Below are 18,735 nucleotides of genomic sequence, written 5' to 3'. Positions count from 1 at the left end.
CTAGCTCCGCCTCCCAACCACCAGCTCTGCCACCCATTCTAGGCTAAGCTCCTGAGGATCCCTTTCTTCTGCACAGGATTCCTTTATGTTTATCCCACGCATGTTTGAATTCCGTTACCGTTTTCATCTCCACCAGTTTTCAGCTAGTGGGTCTTAGGGATCTGTGCCAGCTCAGGTATTTCTATTTTACATTGGGGAGGGGGGAAATTGAGGCAAGTGGGGGTGGAGATGAGATTTCATGCCTACCTCCTTTGGGCTCAGGCCCTCCCTAAATTAGCTGTCTGGCTATGCCACTCTTGAAGTGAACAGCTTATGACCAAAAAGCAGAGTGGAGTCTAACATTTAGAAGGCTGAGAACCAAAGAAACACAAGGGTGAAAGGAAAAAAAATATATCAAGACACTCCAAATGCAGGTGTCTTACCAAGCAGGTGGGTGGGTGGGTGTCTCTCCTTACCACCCCTCCCCCATAGCTATCACTGTATCTTTTCCCCCACCCTATTCCCCTGGCCAGCCTTCAGCTTGCTGCTACCATCTCCCTGGTACATTCACCCGTCTACTCTGCCCCCAATCTCCCCATAACACATTGTAAAAGGGGGGGGGGGGGTCTGCTTTCTCTTCTTAGGTGGAGCCAGCAAGCCTGCAGCCTCCCAGGGTTCCAGGACAGAATGCTGCTGATACTGGGACTCAGGGTCAAAGTATTTTATTATCAAGGCAATTTCATACCAAAAATCATAATATATTCTTCGAATCAAAAGGTACAGCCTTCTTAATATAGTCTTCAAAAGAAAAAGGTACAGTCCTCATAAGATAATCTTCAAAAGAAAAAAAATATAGTCCAGGCCCCAAAATCCCTCAGCAAACGCTCAGCTCCTCAAGACCTCAGGTCTTCTATTAGGGCATTAGCTTTCCCTTCCCCCTCCTTCAGAAGGGTTTAGTAAGAGTTCAGCACACTTCCTGCCTAACACCTTCCTTCTCTCTTCCTTTACTTAATTTTTGTACACTACCAATTGTATCTGATATCCTGGAATGACTACCGCAGACAGCCATCAGACATTGGCTGTCGGATCTGCATCCGCTCCTCTCGCCTCTCACATCACTGCCTCTGGAGCAAAACCCCGGAGGAGCGCAGCAACATGAGAGGTGAGAGGAGCGGCTGCAGAGCCGACAGCCAATGCCTGATGGCTGCCTATGGTGCCGCGCTTGCTTTTTAAAAACATTTTTGGTGGTTTAATTTGATCTTTTTGTTTTTGTAGCGGCCACTAAAGCTCAACAGGAGAAGCAGCAGTGGCCGTAAATGGGAGCTGGCGCCGCGTGTTTCATGGGAAACTGGGCAGGTCTGTGTTGGGCGGGCGGGCCTGGATGGAAAGAAGGGGATAGAGAGAGAGACACACGGGATGGGAGTATGGGGAGGGGGGTAGACGAATGGAAGGATGGGGAGAGAAAGAGGGAAAACAGATGGAAGGATGGGGAGAGAGACACGATGGAAGGATGGGGAGAGAAAGGGGGAGATGGATGAATGGATGCAGAGAAAGGGGAGAGACTGGAAGGATGTGGAGAGAGAAGGGACACTGAACAGAAAAGGGTAGAGAGAGAGACACTGGATAGAAGGAGGGGGAGAGAGACAGATGGAAAGATCAGGAGAGAGGGTAGATGGGTGGAAGGATTGGGAGAGAAAGAGGAGACACTGGATGGAAGGATGCAGAAAGAAAGAGGGGAGACATTGGAAGGATGGGGAGAGAAAGAGGGGAGACACTGGAAGGATGGGGAGAGAAAGAGGAGAGCTGCTGGATGGAAAAGGGGAGTAGAGAAAGACTGGAGAATAAGAGGAAGGGGCATGGGGAGAACAAGGGTGAGAAAAAGATGAAAAGCCATAGGTAGATGAAGGAAAAGGAAGGAAATTAAACCCTGCCCCCACCTCTCGGCAGCTCCACCCCCTCCCAGTTCAGCAGTACCCACCCCCACCACCCCAGAGGGGAGGGGGTCCTGAGACCAGGGAGGAGGGTGCAGGTGGTCCTGAGTGGGGGGGGGGGGGGAAGTATCTCTCTCTCTCTCTCTCTCTCTCTCACATACACACTCCATAGCACCCGTTTCATTTGTGTCAGAAACGGGCCTTTTATTTACTAGTTACTGAATATTGTGCTAGCCCACTAAACACACACTGCCCCAGCACATCCCATTTCTAACTGGTTCAATCTCTACACACTAAGGCCCTCATGATCAAAAGCAAACTCCGGCGCTAGAGGCTGTTAACGCCATACTAGCGCTGGAGTTTGCTGCCGACCCATGATCAGAGCCCTCGAGCGCCTGAAACAACGCTCTCGAGGGCTCTTAGCGCAAGTAGCATGCAAATGCATGCTAAACAGGGCTTCTAGCTCAATTAGCTTGCAAATGCATGCTAATCAGCGCTTAACGCATTCATCCCCAATGATCAGCGGCCAGCGCGCCAAAGATTGGGTCGCTGGCCGCGGCAAAATCAATGCCAGCTCTGAGCTGGCGTTAGACTTTGCGGATCATTGGGGAGGAATGGTGAGCCCTGTCCAGCATGCAGTTACATGCTGGCACGCCCCCGTTCCCCCCCCCCCCCCCCCCCAAAGCAAACGGGGGAGTGGAGGTCCGGTGGACCTCAGGTGTCTCCCCCCCCCCCCCCCCCGACGATCCGACCCCCTCCATGCCCAGGGAGGGCTGGAGATCCGGTGGGTCTCCAGCCCCCCCCCCCCCCCCCCCCGAACCCCCATAAATTGTGGTGGCTGCCTCCGGCCAAACGCTGTCCCACCCTCCCACTCAGCGACGGGGGGGCTGGAGGTTCGGTGGGTCTCCAGCCCCCCCAAACCCCCATAAATCGTGGTGGCCGCCTCCGGCCAAAAGCTAACACACCCTGTTATCCATCGACGGGGGGTGGGGGCTGGAAGTCCGGTGGACCTCCAGCCCATCCCAACTCCTCCCCCCCAGCGTTCTGCATTGAATCCCTGGTGGTCCGTGGCTGCCCCCTACCTTTTGTTGGAGGAGGGATGCAGCCTGCCTGCCTCCCTCCTCTTCCTGTCAACGCCGCTGAAAAATGGCGGCGCCCAGTCCCGCCCATTGCATCCTGGGATGCACTGGGCGGGGCTAAGACCATGTAAGGGTCCCTCCTCCAACAAAAGGTAGGGGGGGCGGCCGGGAGGGACGGAGGGTGACCACGGACCACCAGGGATTCAATGCAGAATGCTGGGGGGGGGGGGGGGGAGGAGTTGGGGTCCACCGGACCTCCAGCCCCCCCCCCCCCGGTCAATGGATAACAGGGTGTGTTAGATTTTGGCTGGAGGCGGCCACCACGATTTATGGGGTTCGGGGGGGGGGGGCTGGAGACCCACCTGATCTCCAGCCCTCCCTGGGCATGGAGGGTGTCGAATCATCGGGGGGACCTCCAGCCCTCCCCGTCGCTGGGTGGGAGAGGGTTTGGCTGCCGGCGGCGGCCTCAACGTTTTCTGGGGTTTTGGGGGGGGGGGGGGGGCTGGAGACAACGTTCGGTCCTCCAGCCCTTGTTGTTCGGGCCTGGCAGGCTGTTTGACAGCCCAGACCTGTCAAACAAGTGCGGGAGGATTGTGCTGAGCGCATGCTCGGGCGCGATTCTCCCGCACTTCAACATGATAATCAAAGATAATAGCGCTGCTTAGATTTGCATGCATTCTTTGATCATCAATGCAGAAAAGCCCTGCGCTGCCCCGGCGCTATTTTTAGGGCGCTGTTTGAAACAGCGCAGGGCATTTGATCATGAGGGCACAAGTTTGTGCACATTTTAGCCAGAAAAAAGTAGGTGGTTTTAATTGGTTAACTACCAAAGGCCCTGATTATTATGTGTTAAGCTAAACACACTATTCTTCTAAGCATTTGTATAGGAGAAGCTATTCTCACCTCTCCAGGATAGAAACTTGCATACAGTGAATACAAGTAACATCTTATTAACTCCGGAGAGAAGTTCTCTTTGACACAATGCAGCAGAAAATTTGGGCGATTGAGATCATACTCCATGTACCCTAGCTTAGGAGTGAGGTTAATTGCTGTAATGGTAAGTGCAAATGTAACCTACTGGAGACTGAACAAAACTTAGCAGTTAAGGAAGACTAACCTTTTACAACTATCCCACCACCCCTCAAATTGCTGAATGCAACAAAGGTTTTAGTTCACACAGGGTATGGTAAAAATATTATTTAAGGAGAGGAAGTGACGTCACGGCCCAAGATGGTGGTGTGATCGTGGAGCTCCGAAGGGGCTAATGTGAAAAAGCGCTAGAAAACTTACCCTATTGGAGAGAGGACTGTATTAAACGCATTGGAGCGCAGGTCCCGGGATATGCCGCCCAAAAAATCGCTGGAGCAGTTCCGATTCACGCCGGAGCGAAGCGGCACGGCGAGCAAGGGGAAGGAGAGTTCGGAGCTGCGGGGAAAGAAAATGGCGCCGGTAATGGAATCCCCGGAGCATGCAGAACGAACGGAGGACAGCCAGGAGGAAGTGAGCATGATGCCGGCGGCAGTGGCCGAGCTATTGAAAGAATTGAAGGCAGAGTTTGCGGGAGTCAGAAAGGACGTCCAAAGTGCCCTTAAAGATATACGGGCGGAAGTTTCGGAGCTAGGTTCCCGCATAGGTGAGGTGGAGGAGGGGATGGGGACCATGCGGTCAGAACTGGAGTCAGTTAAAAAACGAGTGTTTGTGGAACAGGAGGAATTGAAACAGCTTAAAGAACAAGTGGAGGATCTCGAGAACAGGTCCCGCCGAAATAATTTACGCTTTAAGGGGATCCCCGAACTGGACCTCTTTAATAACTGTGAGGCGGTAGTTCGGGAACTTTGCCAAAACATACTGGCTTCAGATTCGGTGGGTTCCCCTCCTGAAATTCGAATACAAAGGGCCCATCGTGCGGCGGGACCGCGGAGAGATTCGAATCCAAGAGATGTGGTGGCCTGTTTCCTAGACTTTCCTATAAAAGAGCAAATTCTGAGGAGAGCACGGCTGAGTAAAGAATTTGAATGGAAAACCTATAAGATAGGTGTTTTCCAGGACCTAGCTCGAGTCACGCTGCAAAAACGAGGGAGCTTCAGAGAAGTCACCGGTTTCATGAGAGCTAGAGGGATCAGATACAGATGGCTTTTCCCCTTTGCGGTGTGGATTACAGTGGAAGGAAAATCCCGCAAAGTTACAACAGCGACGGAAGCATGGGCGGCACTACGTTCCATGGGATGCAAGGACATACCAGCACAGACCCGGGAATCAAGAGAAGAAGTAGCACCAAGGAGAGACTCTGCATGGCAGGTTGTAGTGGAACATGGGAAAAAGGGAGAAAAACAAATAGCTTGAGGCCTAATTGGGTCTGGAATGGACTGACTCTGACAAGTGGAGAGATAAGGTGGTTGTACCACCATTTCCCCCCCCCCCCCCCCCCCCCCCCCCCCCCCCCCCCTTTTTGGGGTGTTTTTTTTTTTTTTTTTTTTTTTTTCCTTTCTTCTCTTCTATTGATATTAGAGAGCAGGTGGTTGATAAAAGGAGCTGGGAGGCTATGAAAGATTTGCGAACTGAGATGCCTAACCAGACTGGAAAAGAACAAGCTGGAGGGAGAGTGGAGACTACACGCTGCATCTTTTGAGAGAGAGATGACTGACAAACAGTTAAGACCTGTATGAGAACATATTGGGTTTGGTTAAACTCAGGTTGATGGGAAGATATGAACGACTTGCAATTGGGGGCCGCAGCCAGATTGGAGGGGGTGGGAGGGCTGTATCTGGAAGAGAGAGATGTCTGATAATCCACTAAGTAAGGCCTCCCCCCCCCCTTTTTTTTTTTTTTTTTTTTTTTTTTTTAGTTTACCTTTATTACTATTATTAGTCAGTGGAGTCTTTGATCTGATACAGAGCCCTGATTGTATTTTGGGGATTGATATAACTGACATTGTAAGTCGGGACTGTTAAAGTGTTATGTCCGGGAGGGGGGGGGTTGCGGTGAACAGAGGGTGGTTGATTTCTTTATACAGATCCATGCCTCTAGGCGGCTACGTACTTGTTCCTCAATGGCTGATCATGCACAGAGATCGGCAAAGGGTGGGGGGATGGGTAGGGAGGGTGGGGATAAGGGAAAGGGGAAGGGTAAGGTGGGAGGGGGAGGGGGGAACAGAGGGAGGGTTGTGGTAGGCTCATGGAATGTGAATGGACTTAACAACCAGGGGAAACGCAGTCGAATATTCAAAGAACTAAATAGATTAAATTGGGAGATTACGATGCTTCAGGAAACACACTTGAGGCCAAGGGATGCACATTTGTTACGACACAGGTCATATCGAGAAGTTCTGGTCCACCAGGGTAAGGAGAACAGGAGAGTAGGAGGAGTGGCGATATTAGTGAAGCACAACTGTGGGTTGATAATACAAGAGGAATTTCGGGACTCGAGTGGCAGATGCTTGGGTATCAGGGGACTGTGGCAGGGTAGGGAGATCACGCTTCTCAATCTGTATGCACCTAATGAAGATCAGAGGCAATTTTTTGACAACCTGATGAAGGAAATACAGGGGTTCATTAGAGGTCAGGTGATTATAGGAGGGGACTTTAACCTGGTTCCGGACATAGTGCTGGACCATTCGTCCAAGGGTATGGGGCAAGCGGGGAGTGTTGGGCGTAAGGCTATGAAGCGATTTTTGAAAGAAAACGAGGTGGTTGATTGCTGGAGATTAATGCATGGGACACAGAGAGATTACACACATTTCTCGCATGCGGCTCAGACCTATGCGAGACTGGATAGCTTATGGGTCCATCGAAATAGCTGGCCCATGGTAGAAGCAGCCGAAATTGAACCATGTCATGTTTCTGACCATGCGCCCATCTGGATAAAGCTAAAGGGATTGGGAGGTAAGTCAGGCAGAGGGGTGTGGAAGTTAAATGACACCTTATTGGGGGATGAAGTGGTAAGGGAGGAAATTAGACAAACAATGCAGGACTTCTATCACTTTAATGATAATGGGGAGGTTAAGGATGAGACGCTCTGGGATGCAATGAAAGCAGTCATTAGGGGAGTGTTGATAAAGTGGGGGGCGAGGAAGAAAAGAGAGCGGGGACAACAGTTATTAGACTTGCGAACGCGATTGATCAAGGTAGAAAAGCAACATAAGCAGCGTCCTACGCTACAGTTGGGAGAGGAACTTAGAAGGATAAGAGGAGCACTGGCTCAGTGGCAGATGATTGAAATAGATCATATGCGAGCCAGACTGAAACAGCAGACCTTTGAATCTGCCAATAAGGCAGGGGCCTATCTGGCTCGGATGTTAAGAGCTAGAAGATCCAAGGCGCTGATTCAACAATTGAGGGATGGTAGTGGTGGATGGCACCATACTGATACTGATATTGCGGGGTGCTTTGAGGCCTACTATAAGGAGCTATATAAAAAGGAGGGGAGTAAGACAATGGGGGAAATTGCCCAATATCTTGACAAGATAGAATTGAAATGTTTAAATGAGGCTGAAAAGGCCCGTTTGGGAGAGCCGCTAAGATTGGGAGAGGTGCAGAGGGTCATTAAGAATCTACCGAACGGGAAAGCCCCGGGTTTGGATGGGTATACGGCCCGGTTTTATAAGTGCTTCATAGAAGAACTAGGGCCCCGGCTTCTTAGCTTAGGGAATGGAATATTAGAGGGGGGGGGATGTACGAGCTCAATGATGGAGGCAGGTATTTCCTTGTTGCCCAAACCAGGTAAGGATCCTACATCTTGTGGTTCTTACAGACCCATTTCCCTTTTAAATACTGATGTCAAGATTTTGGCCAAGGTTTTGGCCAATAGGCTGGGGGGGGTTTTACAGAAATTGATAGGAGACGACCAGTCAGGATTTATTCCAGGCCGGCAGGTGGGAGACAATATACGTCGCACATTACATTTACAGTGGGAGGCGCAACATAGATGTCCAGGGGTGGTGTTTTTGGCAGTTGATGCAGAGAAGGCCTTCGACAGAGTCGAATGGGGTTTTCTGAAGGCCGTGATGCAGAGAATGGGCCTTGGGGAAAATTTTTGCAAGTGGGTCATGGCGTTATATGCCTCGCCCAGGGCATGTCTGTGCGTTAATGGCCAATACACTTCCTTTTTCCCAATAGGAAGAGGGACAAGACAGGGATGTCCCCTGTCGCCCTTATTATTTGCCTTATATGTAGAGCCCTTAGCAGAACTTTTGCGAACTCACCCCGAATATCGGGGTATAGTGGCGGGACGGAGAGAACATCGTTTGTCACTTTATGCAGATGACTTATTACTCTATGTCAGGGAACCAGAGATTACGCTGAGGGTGGTGGTAGAGGTATTGGGGGAGTATGAGCAATTTGCGGGGTTGCGGGTAAACATGGATAAGAGTGTAGGGATGGGGGTATCTGTCTCCCAGGAAGAGGAGGCTCTCTTGGAACGGTTGTTCGGTTTTAGGTGGGCTAAGTCTCACATTAGATATCTGGGGGTTCGGATCCCTAAAGATCTGAGTAGGATATACAATCTTAATTACGGGAAGACAGTGGATAAGATTAAGATGGACCTTTCTAGGTGGAAGGGGATGTGGTTATCCTGGTGGGGGAAAATATCAGTGATAAAAATGAATGTGTTGCCCAGGTTACTATTTCTCTTTCAGTGTTTACCTGTTGCAGTCCCCAGGAAAAAATTAAGACAGTTACAAAGACAGGTTTTACAATTTGTATGGGGAGATAAACATCCACGTTTGGCAGGCAGAGTGATGTGGGGTGAGGTAGAAAGGGGGGGAAGGGCAGTGCCACGGATCGAGTGGTATTATATGGCAGCGCAAATTAAGATGGTTGCGGAATGGCAACGAGATAGGTTAAAACCAGCGGGTCAAGTGGAGCAATCCTATTTCCCACAAAGAGCATTAAAATCATTATTATGGACAACTGAGGGGGCAGGGAGGGTGTTGGAGGGGATAGAAAACCCTTATCTTAGACATCTGTTGGGGACTTGGAGAGACTTCCGGGCTCAGATGGGACAGGGTAAGGGCGTATCCACAAGGGCAGAGATACGATGGGAACCGAGTTTCAGAGCGGGGAGGGAGAGCGGGGTCTTCAAGAGGTGGGCACACTTAGGCCTCGTGAGTTTCCGGGATGTATTACTGGGGGACAGAGTTAAAAATTTTGAGGAGTTGAGGGATAAACATGGGCTCCCAAAAGAAGATTTCTTCTCATATTTGCAGATTAAGTCTTATTTGGAGACAAGGGGGTGGAAAGGAGAGAACCCACAGGAGAGAGAGAGTCTGGAGAATTTGTGGGGGTTGTTACAGAAAGTACCTAGGCACATATCAGTGATTTATAGATTTATGAGGGGTAATGACCCTGCCCCTTATGGATTTCAGGCGGCGTGGGAAAAAGACTTGGGATGTAGCTTTGATGAGCAGGAATGGGAGAAGATTTGCAGAGAGGTACAAAAAGCGTCCACGTGTGCTTTGGTACAAGAAAATGCATACAAAGTCTTGACCAGGTGGTATTATACACCGGAGAGACTAAAACGCATGTTTCCCAATGCCTCTGATCTTTGTTGGAGATGTAGGCAGAAGAAGGGATCTTTTATTCATATCTGGTGGTTCTGCCCCAAATTGGGAATATTTTGGCAGACAGTGATGAAAAATTTAGTAAAAATGACGGGGGAGTCCCTAGTGTGTAGTCCTCAAGCGTGTTTGTTGGGATTGTACAATGAGGGCACCTCCTGGGAACGGAGCAAGTTACTCCGATGGGGACTGGCCGCGGCAAAATGCCTTATAGCACGCGGATGGCGAACTCCTGACCCACCAGCAATGGGAGATTGGAAGAACAGGTTGGAATCACTTATAAATATGGAACGCCTCACGGCATATCGCCGAGATGGGGAGTTGAGACGTAGGCGGAGTTGGTCTAGACTGCTGAATAGCCTGGAGAAAATTAAGCCTTAAGGAAAAGGGGGGGGGGGTATAGGGGTTGGGGGGGATTGAGGGGGGGAGGGGAAGAGGGACAATTGAGACATGGGGGTTTTTTTTTTTTTTTTTTCTTTTTCCCTTTTTCTTTCTTTTCTTATTGGGATAAAAGATAGGCAGTTATAAATAGTTTGGAATACAGTGGAATGTATGCTTAAAGGTAGCTTCGTAGGATATATAGAGGAAAAGATGAATCCATGATGTTGATGTAATAATTAATCTAGCAGATGTTGTTCCTAAGACCTGTAAGGATATAACCCTGTTAGGACATTTTGTGCATTTTCAAAGAAATTGAGGCTGGTTGGAAGCTGAATTGGATGTTTTATACTGTTTATTTAAAGACATAATAAAAAATTTAAAGATGAAAAAAAAAATATTATTTAATTTTAGTGCACATTCTATTGTAAATACTTAGAAATTACCTGCAGATAGAATTGATTTCAATGTAGGATCGTGTGCTAAAATTAGAGCACTTTTTACTTCACCTGTAGTTCTGATTTTACAATAGCCGTAGAGATGTAGTGGTTTTTGTTTTCATTTCCTTATATAGGAAGTAAATGATATGAGTGGATGTTGGGGAACTACTGAATATAGGGTCCCCAATTATGGAGTCTCACAACCAGGAGACTCGAGCCAGACTGCTTTAGGATTATCCCATCAGCCTAACCATCCCATCTAGTAATCCAGCCCTACTAACACATCTGACCCTCCCATCCAGCTACCCCCATACTTGCTACTTGTAGAACTCTGCTGCTTCCCATGTTCCCTGTCCTTCCCTGAATTCAGCTGAAGTTACTAACCTATGTTGAACCCCTTCTATTTTTTTAATTGCCAGCAGATAAGACAGATGGAAGAGGAAACATTGTACAGGATAGGTAAAGGTGGGTTAAAGAGGATAGGTGGACTGGGTTGGACTAATGAGTGGGTAGTGGGATGGGTGGGGAGATTAGGAGCACTCTAGTTCTGGGGTGAGTTGCTTTGGCTTATGGGTCCTGGACTAAACCAGAGACATTCCAGAATTTTTGAATGTAGAAACAGTAATACAGCTAATGCAGTTTCTTAGCTTTACTATTATTTTTAACATATCTGATGATGTAAAAAATTACCACTCTGGTTTTTAGTGCATGTTTTGCAACATTATGCTTTTCTTTTCATTCCCAACAATCAAAACTGGCCCACCGTCTTGCAATTTATAAGAAATTCTTTTTTCCAATTGCTTGAAAAGTTGTATATATAAAACAATGTTTCTGCTTAGCTAGCTTTATGACGTTAACTTAATTACTCTGTGTAAGGACTGTAAGGAGTAATTAATGTCATAAAGCTAGCTAAGCGGAAGAATTGTTTTATAGATGCAGCTTTTTAAGCAATTGGAAAATAAAGAATTTCTTATAAATTGCAAGACACTGGGCTAATTGTTTTGATTGTTGGATATAATAGCCCCCGTCTTTTGAACGAGATGGATCTTTAAGTGTGTCCGTTTAAACTTTTTCATTCCTAAGGCATTTACATAATATTAGCTTACTACATAGGGGGTTTAACTTTTGTAAGCATATGTTTCAAAAAAAAAAAAAAAAAAAGAGGGGCACTCAGCCTCATATTTTAGCCAACTCAGTTTGAAAACTGAACTATAATTTTATGTTTTAGGCAACTGCTGAAGCCAACAATCTTGCTGCAGTAGCCGTATCGAAAGACACTTACAGCAAGAGCATGGAACAGGCAAGTGAAAAACTATTTGATCTGATGCTCTACAGCCACCTTCAGCTACTGAATGCTTTCATTGAGTCTAAGTTGTATTCTGTTTCTTCCAGTAAGGCTAATGTTTTAACTCCTTAAGTACATGTGTTTTCTCATATGTATGCAGGTATTTTCCTATATGCCATCAGACATAGCACAGAACCCTCATGGAGAGTTGCATGTGTTTCCACAGTTCTAGGTAGAGTAAAGTTGCAAAGCATTTTCTTAATCAGAAAAAAAATCTGTGGCAACAATTCTATAAATTGCACCTCCTTTTTGGTCCCCTAATGTTGTTAGAATTGGTGCTCCTTGTGTTGGCTAGTGCACCCTGATGATAATAAAAATTTCGAGCACAAGCATACATTGGTGTGTCAAAAAAAGGTGTGCCCGCTGTCACCACTAGGGGCACCCTAAGGTGCAGGTCCCGGAACTGACGGCTTGTTAAGGTGTGTGAGCAGTCTGACTAAGTCTTGCAGACTTACACGGTCTGTGCCCTGAAAAGGACAGGTACAAATCAAGGTAAGGTATACACAAAAAGTAGCACATATGAGTTTATCTTGTAGGGCAGACTGGATGGACCATGCAGGTCTTTTTCTGCCGTCATTTACTATGAACTGGTGGGTTGTATCCACCTACCAGCAGGTGGAGATGGAGAACACTGAAAGAAGGCAGTGATCCTGGATGTCCAGCCCCTCAGCCCTTCAGTATATCTCCTGCAGGTGGTGGACGGATTCCTTCCAGCTCCTGGATTCTCCTGGGGGGGTGGGGGGGAGGCTCCTGGGCTAGGTTGGCCAGTTGAACTTGAGGGTTTATGGCCAGAGGAGCTAGGTTTGAGGGCATAATTGGTCTCCAGGTCCCTGCGTTACCCCGCAGTTTCCCTCCTCCCAGGACTTTCTAAGTGTTTCCTTACCGTACTGCTCTGACCTTCCTCACAAAAAAAAAAAAAAAAAAAAAGCCATATAGGAACCCTGTATTTGACAAGAATTCCTTTGGAGAGCTGTAAGTGCCGTTTAGACTCCTGGGAGGCCCCGTGGTGAACGGAGGGCTATGGAGGTCCGGTGGTGAGTGCTACCTTTTGTTTGGCAGTCGCCATGTGTCACGCTTTTTCTGGCAGCACAAGTGCTACAGAGGTAGCGTAACGCTGTTCCCGCTGCAGGAGTAATCACTCCGCAGCAGGTATTTGCAGTGCTCGTTGCACTTTTGTGTTTCCTGACGGTGGGATTTCCTGCATGGATATTTTTGGCATGTGCACCATTTTTCCTGCCACCACAGATTTTCTCCCTCCACTAAGCTGTTGTCTGGGATTTTGATGCACTTTGCTGGCTCATTGAGTGACAGCGTTGGTGAGGGCTCTGTGGCCTCGGGGGGCCTGATAACTGTGGGTTCAGAGTTGACTGGAGAGGTTTTATTTGGGTTTTTTTTTTTTTTTAATCTCCAGATTTTCTTTTGTTTATGTTTCTAGCTTTTGAAGTGGTGTCCTTGCAGCAGCCAGCTGTCTTGCCAAAAACCTCATGGGCTGCTTCTGAGGCACTTGGATAGCTCTCTTGGACCATTGAGGTGGTTCCCGCGCTCTTGAACAGGCACTTTGAAGCCACGTCTGAGGTGGAGCCGTCGAATCCCCTTTCCCTCCCTCTCCTTTTCACTACTGGCAGGTTCAGGGAGTCCTCTAGGCTGGAGAAAGTGGAGGAGGGTGAGCTCCAGGTGGAACTGGATGTCCCCATGACCGTCCGGTTTGTTCACCAGGACGAGCAGCTGCCAACGTTTCAGGGGACTTGGAGATGTTTGATTTTTTTTTTTTTTTTTTTTTTTGGACCCAAGACACAAGTGTCTTATGCTTTCAATCCTATAATGGCGAGCATTCGGAGGCCATCTAGCCTTCCGGTACATGAAGCCAACCAACCTATATTTTGGCGCTGTAGTCCTATCCTTGTGAGCCTTTAGTTAGTGAATGCTATGGATCGCCTTTTACCAGTCTTTTTGGCGCTTTTTCTTTTCCCTAAGTCAACGCTTTGGTGATGGCGGTCAACAAGAACTACTACTACTACTATTTAACATTTCTAAAACGCTACTAGGGTTACGCAGCGCTGTACAATTTAACATAGAGGGACAGTCCCTGCTCAAAGAGCTTACAATCTAAAAGACAAGTGAACAGTCAGTCTGATAGGGGCAGTCAAATTGGGGCAGTCTGGATTTCCTGAACGGTAAGAGTTAGGTGCCGAACGCAGCATTGAAGAGGTGGGCTTTAAGCAAAGAGTTGAAGATGGGCAGGGAGGGGGCTTGGCATAAGGGCTCAGGAAGGTTGTTCCAAGCATAGGGTGAGGCGAGGCAGAATGAGCGGAGCCTGGAGTTGGCGGTGGTGGAGAAGGGTACTGAGAGAGGGATTTGTCCTGTGAACGGAGGTTTCGGGCAGGAACATAAGGGGAGATGAGGGTAGAGAGGTAGTGAGGAGCAGCAGACTGAGTGCATTTGTAGGTAAGAAGGAGAAGTTTGAATTGAATGCGGTATCTGATTGGAAGCCAGTGAAGTGACCTGAGGAGAGGAGTGGTATGAGTATATCGGTTCTGGCGGAATATAAGACGTGCAGCAGAGTTCTGAACAGATTGAAGGGGGGATAGATGACTAAGTGGGAGGCCAGTGAGGAGTAAGTTGCAGTAGTCAAGGCGAGAGGTAATGAGAGCGTGGACGAGAGTTCGGGTGGTGTGTTCAGAGAGGAAAGGGCGAATTTTGCTGATGTTAAAGAGGAAGAAGCGACAGGTCTTGGCTATCTGCTGGATGTGCGCAGAGAAGGAGAGGGAGGAGTCAAAGATGAGGTTGCGGGCAGATGAGACGGGGAGGATGAGGGTGTTATCAACTGAGATAGAAAGTGGAGGAAGAGGAGAAGTGGGTTTTGGTGGAAAGACGATGAGATCGGTCTTGGACATGTTCAGTTTCAGGTGGTGGTTGGACATGCATGCAGCAATGTCGGATAAGCAGGCCGATACCTTGGCCTGGGTCTCTGCGGTGATGTCTGGTGTGGAGAGATACAGCTGGGTGTCATCAGGATAGAGATGATACTGGAAACCATGAGATGAGATCAGGGAGCCCAGGGAGGAGGTGTAGATTGAGAAGAGAAGGGGTCCAAGGACAGATCCCTGGGGGACACCGACAGCGGGATGGAGGTGGAGGAAGATCCATGAGAGTGAACTCTGAAGGTGCGGTGGGAGAGATAGGAGGAGAACCAGGAGAGGACAGAGCCCTGGAACCCAAATGAGGACAGTGTGGCAAGAAGTAAATCATGATAGTGTCAAAAGCAGCGGATAGATCGAGGAGGATGAGGATGGAGTAGTGGCCTCTGGATTTGGCAAGGAACAAGTCATTACAGACTTTAGAGAGTGCTGTTTCTGTCGAGTGTAGAGGGCGAAAACCGGATTGAAGTGGATCGAGGATGGCATGAGAGGAGAGAAAGTCGAGGCAGCGGCTGTGAACAAACGCGCTCAAGTATCTTGGAGAGGAAGGGTAGGAGGGAGATGGGGCGGTAGTTGGAGGGACAGGTAGGGTCAAGTGATGGTTTTTTGAGGAGAGGTGTGACTACGGCGTGCTTGAAGGTGTCAGGGACAGTTGCAGTGGAGAGAGAGAGGTTGAGGATATGACAGATTGGGGGGGGGGGGTGACAGTATGAGAGATGATGTTAAGTAAGTTGGTGGGGATGGGATCAGAAGAGCAGGTGGTGCATTTCGAGGAGGAAAGAAGGCGAGCGGTTTCCTCCTCGGTGATGTCAGGAAAGGAGGAGAAAGAGGCCTGGGTTGGTTGGTTGAGGGAGAGGGTTGAAGGGTGAAGAGGAGGAGATGGCTTGGAAGTGTACTCAAGGTTGATCTTTTGCACCTTGTCGTGGAAGTAATCGGCCAGTGATTGAGGAGAGAGCTAAGGGGGTGGGAGCGGAGGACACTTTGAGGAGGGAGTTAAGGGTGGCGAAGAGACGACGGGGGTTGGAGCTGAGAGAATTGGTCAATTGGGTATAATAGTCCTGTTTGGCAAGGAATAGGGAGGAGTGGAAGGAGGATAGCATGAATTTGTAGTGAAGGAAGTCAGAATGGGTGCGACATTTCCTCCAGAGGTGTTCAGCAGATCGGGCGCAGGAGCGAAGGTAATGGATGCAAGGGATCAGCCAAGGCTGGGGATTAGTACGTTTTGTGGGATGGGAGATGGATGGTGTGAGGGTGTCCAGAGCAGAGGAGAGAGTGGCATTGTAAGCGGAGACAGCCTTGTCGACAGACTCGGAGGACATGATGGAGGGGAGGAGATTAGAAATACTAGAGGATAGGGTGGGAGGGTCAATAGCCTGGAGATTCCTGGACGTAGTGGTTAAAGTTGGACGGGGCTGAGGGGGGGGGGTGAAGAAGTGTGAAGGTGATCAGGTGATGATCTGAGAGAGGAAGAGCTGAGGCGTGGAAATTGGAGGGAGAGCTGGAAGAGGAGAGGACGAGGTCAAGACAATGGCCGTCTCGGTGAGTAGGGGTGGTGGAGCATAGCTGGAGGTTGAAGGAGGATGTTAGAGTGAGGAACTGAGAAGCGTGAGGGTCGGATTGGTCATCAACGTGTATGTTAGTCTCCAAGAATGAGGGACGGAGATGAGGGTTCAAGAAAAACGGGAAAGCCAGGCATCGAAGTAGGTGAGGAAGGAAGAGAGGGATTTATTAGGGGGGCGGTAAATGACTGCCACTCTGAGTGGCAATGGGTAGAATAGCCGGATGGAGTGTGCTTCAAAGGACGAGAAGCAGTGAGACTGCGGTAGGAGGAGGGGTTGGAAACTACAGGAAGGGCGAGAGTAATAGCCCGACGCCTCCACCGTGGCCAGCTGGGCGGGGAGTGTGGGAGAAGAGAGAACCTCCATGACAAAGGGCAGCGACTGAGGCAGAGTCATCAGGGGAGAGCCAGGTTTCAGTTAGGGCGAGCAGTTGAAGGGAACGAGAGATGAAGAGATCGTGGGTGAAGGGCAGTTTGTTGCAGACCGAGTGGTCATTCCACAGGGCACATGAGAAGGGGAGGGAAGGGGGGGGAGGAGGGGAATGGAGACGAGATTGGAGACATCACGGAATCGTTTGCATGGATAGGAGGAGGACAGGTGAGGGGGGCCTGGATTAGGATTAATGTCTCCCACGGATAGCAGGAGGAGGAGCAAGAGAGTGCGGAGGAGGGTGGGGGAGGTCGGGCGACGAAGACGGGATGCACTTAGGAGAAATGGTGATGGGTTAATAGCAGGAAGGAAGTGTTGAAGGTTAAGAGCTAGGAAGGAGGAGGGGGACAAGAGAGATGGTGAGGGATGGGAGTGAATAGGGTATTGCCGAAGCGAGCAGAACGGGAGGGGACATGGGTGGGCAATGAGTTATAGCAGTAGGGGAGGGGGAAAAGATTAGGAAGGGACAGGGCAAGGAAGAGACTGTGGACGGGGGCCATAAGTAATTGTTACAAGAAATGATTTATCTTGGGGGAAAGAGCTCTAGAGCACTCGCTACTGTTTATAATTTAAGAGCAGGCGCTGTATTTATAAGTTTTAGGATATTAATTTCTCCACCAATCACCAAAGGTGATAATTGCAATAAATTAAATAAATTAAGTATATATATAAGATACCATATACTCAGAACACAAAGAGACCGTATTTTTAGCTTCAAAAAGGTTGATTTAATATACAATTGCACACGAGAGGTAGGTTTTTAAAAGGATCTTAGAACAGAGAATTTGTGCATAAAATAGAACAAAGTAGCAGGTAGTTTAACTTACAAGTCCTTGTTACAAGCATGCTGTGGTCCAGCTGATTGATGAGCACATGTTTCAGGAGCAAGGCATCAGCAGACCCCAAAGAGAGCAGCAGGTCCCAAGAGGAGGCAGGTTCCAAGAGAGCGAGCTGGGCTGTTTCCAGGCCTTTTATAATGTTAGCAGAGAAGCATGGTGTGTGCATGTCATGGATATTTTGCAAGGCATTATGGTTAATGTAGTCTGTTCACATGACCACATTATAAGTCCTTCCTTTCTGCACATGTCTGAAAGCTGATGGGAGGGGCAGGTATACCTTTGACAAGCAAATGTCCTGTTTATGGTTTCCCCTCTGAAGTCTTTGGCTTCAATGGGTTTCTCCAGACTTTCGGTCTCTTGGGTCTTTGGTTTTCAGAGATGTCCTGATGAGCGTCCAGGTACCCGCCTTAGTCATGCTTTTGTTCAGTCTTTTTAGGTGGGAGGGCAGAGAGAGTTATATATCTCTCTTTTGTCTTTAAGTGTTTGTAATTAACTATCCCTGCTATCAGAAGTTCCCAGAAAAAGGGATGGGGAGAGAGGGGCTTGAAATGAAACTATTCTCTCTGCTGCAGTGTCAAATATATATATTTAAAAGCTGCACAAATATATTGGTGTATATATATGTATCTGATAATAAACTGATACCATTACATAATGATTGCGGTGTAACAGGTGTATGTGTAGTGACTGAGGTGATAAGCAGATAGAGCGGAAAAGCTGGATTGGAGGCTTGGAATTGGTGGAATTGATGGACTGGAGAGCAGGTAGGTCAATGGCTGACAAGTTAGCAAGCAGGCAAGTAAGGCAATGGCTGCCAAGCTAGCAGGCGGGCTGGAGCAAGCTGGTGCAGATGGACAGGAACGAGCAGGGAGAAGCTGGAGAGCAGGTAAGTCGATGGCTGACAAGTTAGCAGGCAAGTAAGTCAATGGCTAACAAGCTAGCAGGTGGGCTGGAACAAGCTGGTGCAGATGGACAGGAACGAGCAGGGAGAAGCTGGATCAGGCGGGAACAAGCTGGTGCAAATGGACTGGAACGAGCAGGGAGAAGCTGGATCTGACGGACTGCGGCAGGCTGGAGCAGGTAGCTGGAACAAGCAGGGAGAGGCTGGATTAGGCGGGCTGGAACAAGCTGGAGCAGATGACTGGAACAGGCAGGGATAAGCAGGATCCGATGGACTGGGACACGCTGGAGCAGGTAGCTGGAACAGGCAGGGAGAGGCTGGACGAACTGGATCATGCGGGCTGGAACAAGCTGGAGCAGATGACTGGAACAGGCAGGGATAAGC

General features: G+C 48.8%; 1 protein-coding gene across 3 annotated transcripts in view; it reads left to right on the top strand.

Annotated features, from left to right (window-relative positions):
• The window catches only part of ATL2 (atlastin GTPase 2), a 208,030-nt gene that overhangs the window by 138,003 nt on the left and 51,292 nt on the right, over positions 1-18,735 (top strand). For all 3 annotated transcript variants that reach the window (XM_030196285.1, XM_030196284.1, XM_030196286.1), the window contains one exon: positions 11,589-11,660. In XM_030196285.1, the coding sequence (XP_030052145.1) occupies positions 11,589-11,660 (72 nt within the window). The remainder of the gene's footprint in view (positions 1-11,588; positions 11,661-18,735) is intronic.

This window comes from Microcaecilia unicolor, chromosome 3 (assembly GCF_901765095.1).
Source record: "Microcaecilia unicolor chromosome 3, aMicUni1.1, whole genome shotgun sequence".
NCBI classification, from domain to species: Eukaryota; Metazoa; Chordata; class Amphibia; order Gymnophiona; family Siphonopidae; genus Microcaecilia; species Microcaecilia unicolor.
This window is presented reverse-complemented; position numbering and strand designations above follow the sequence as displayed.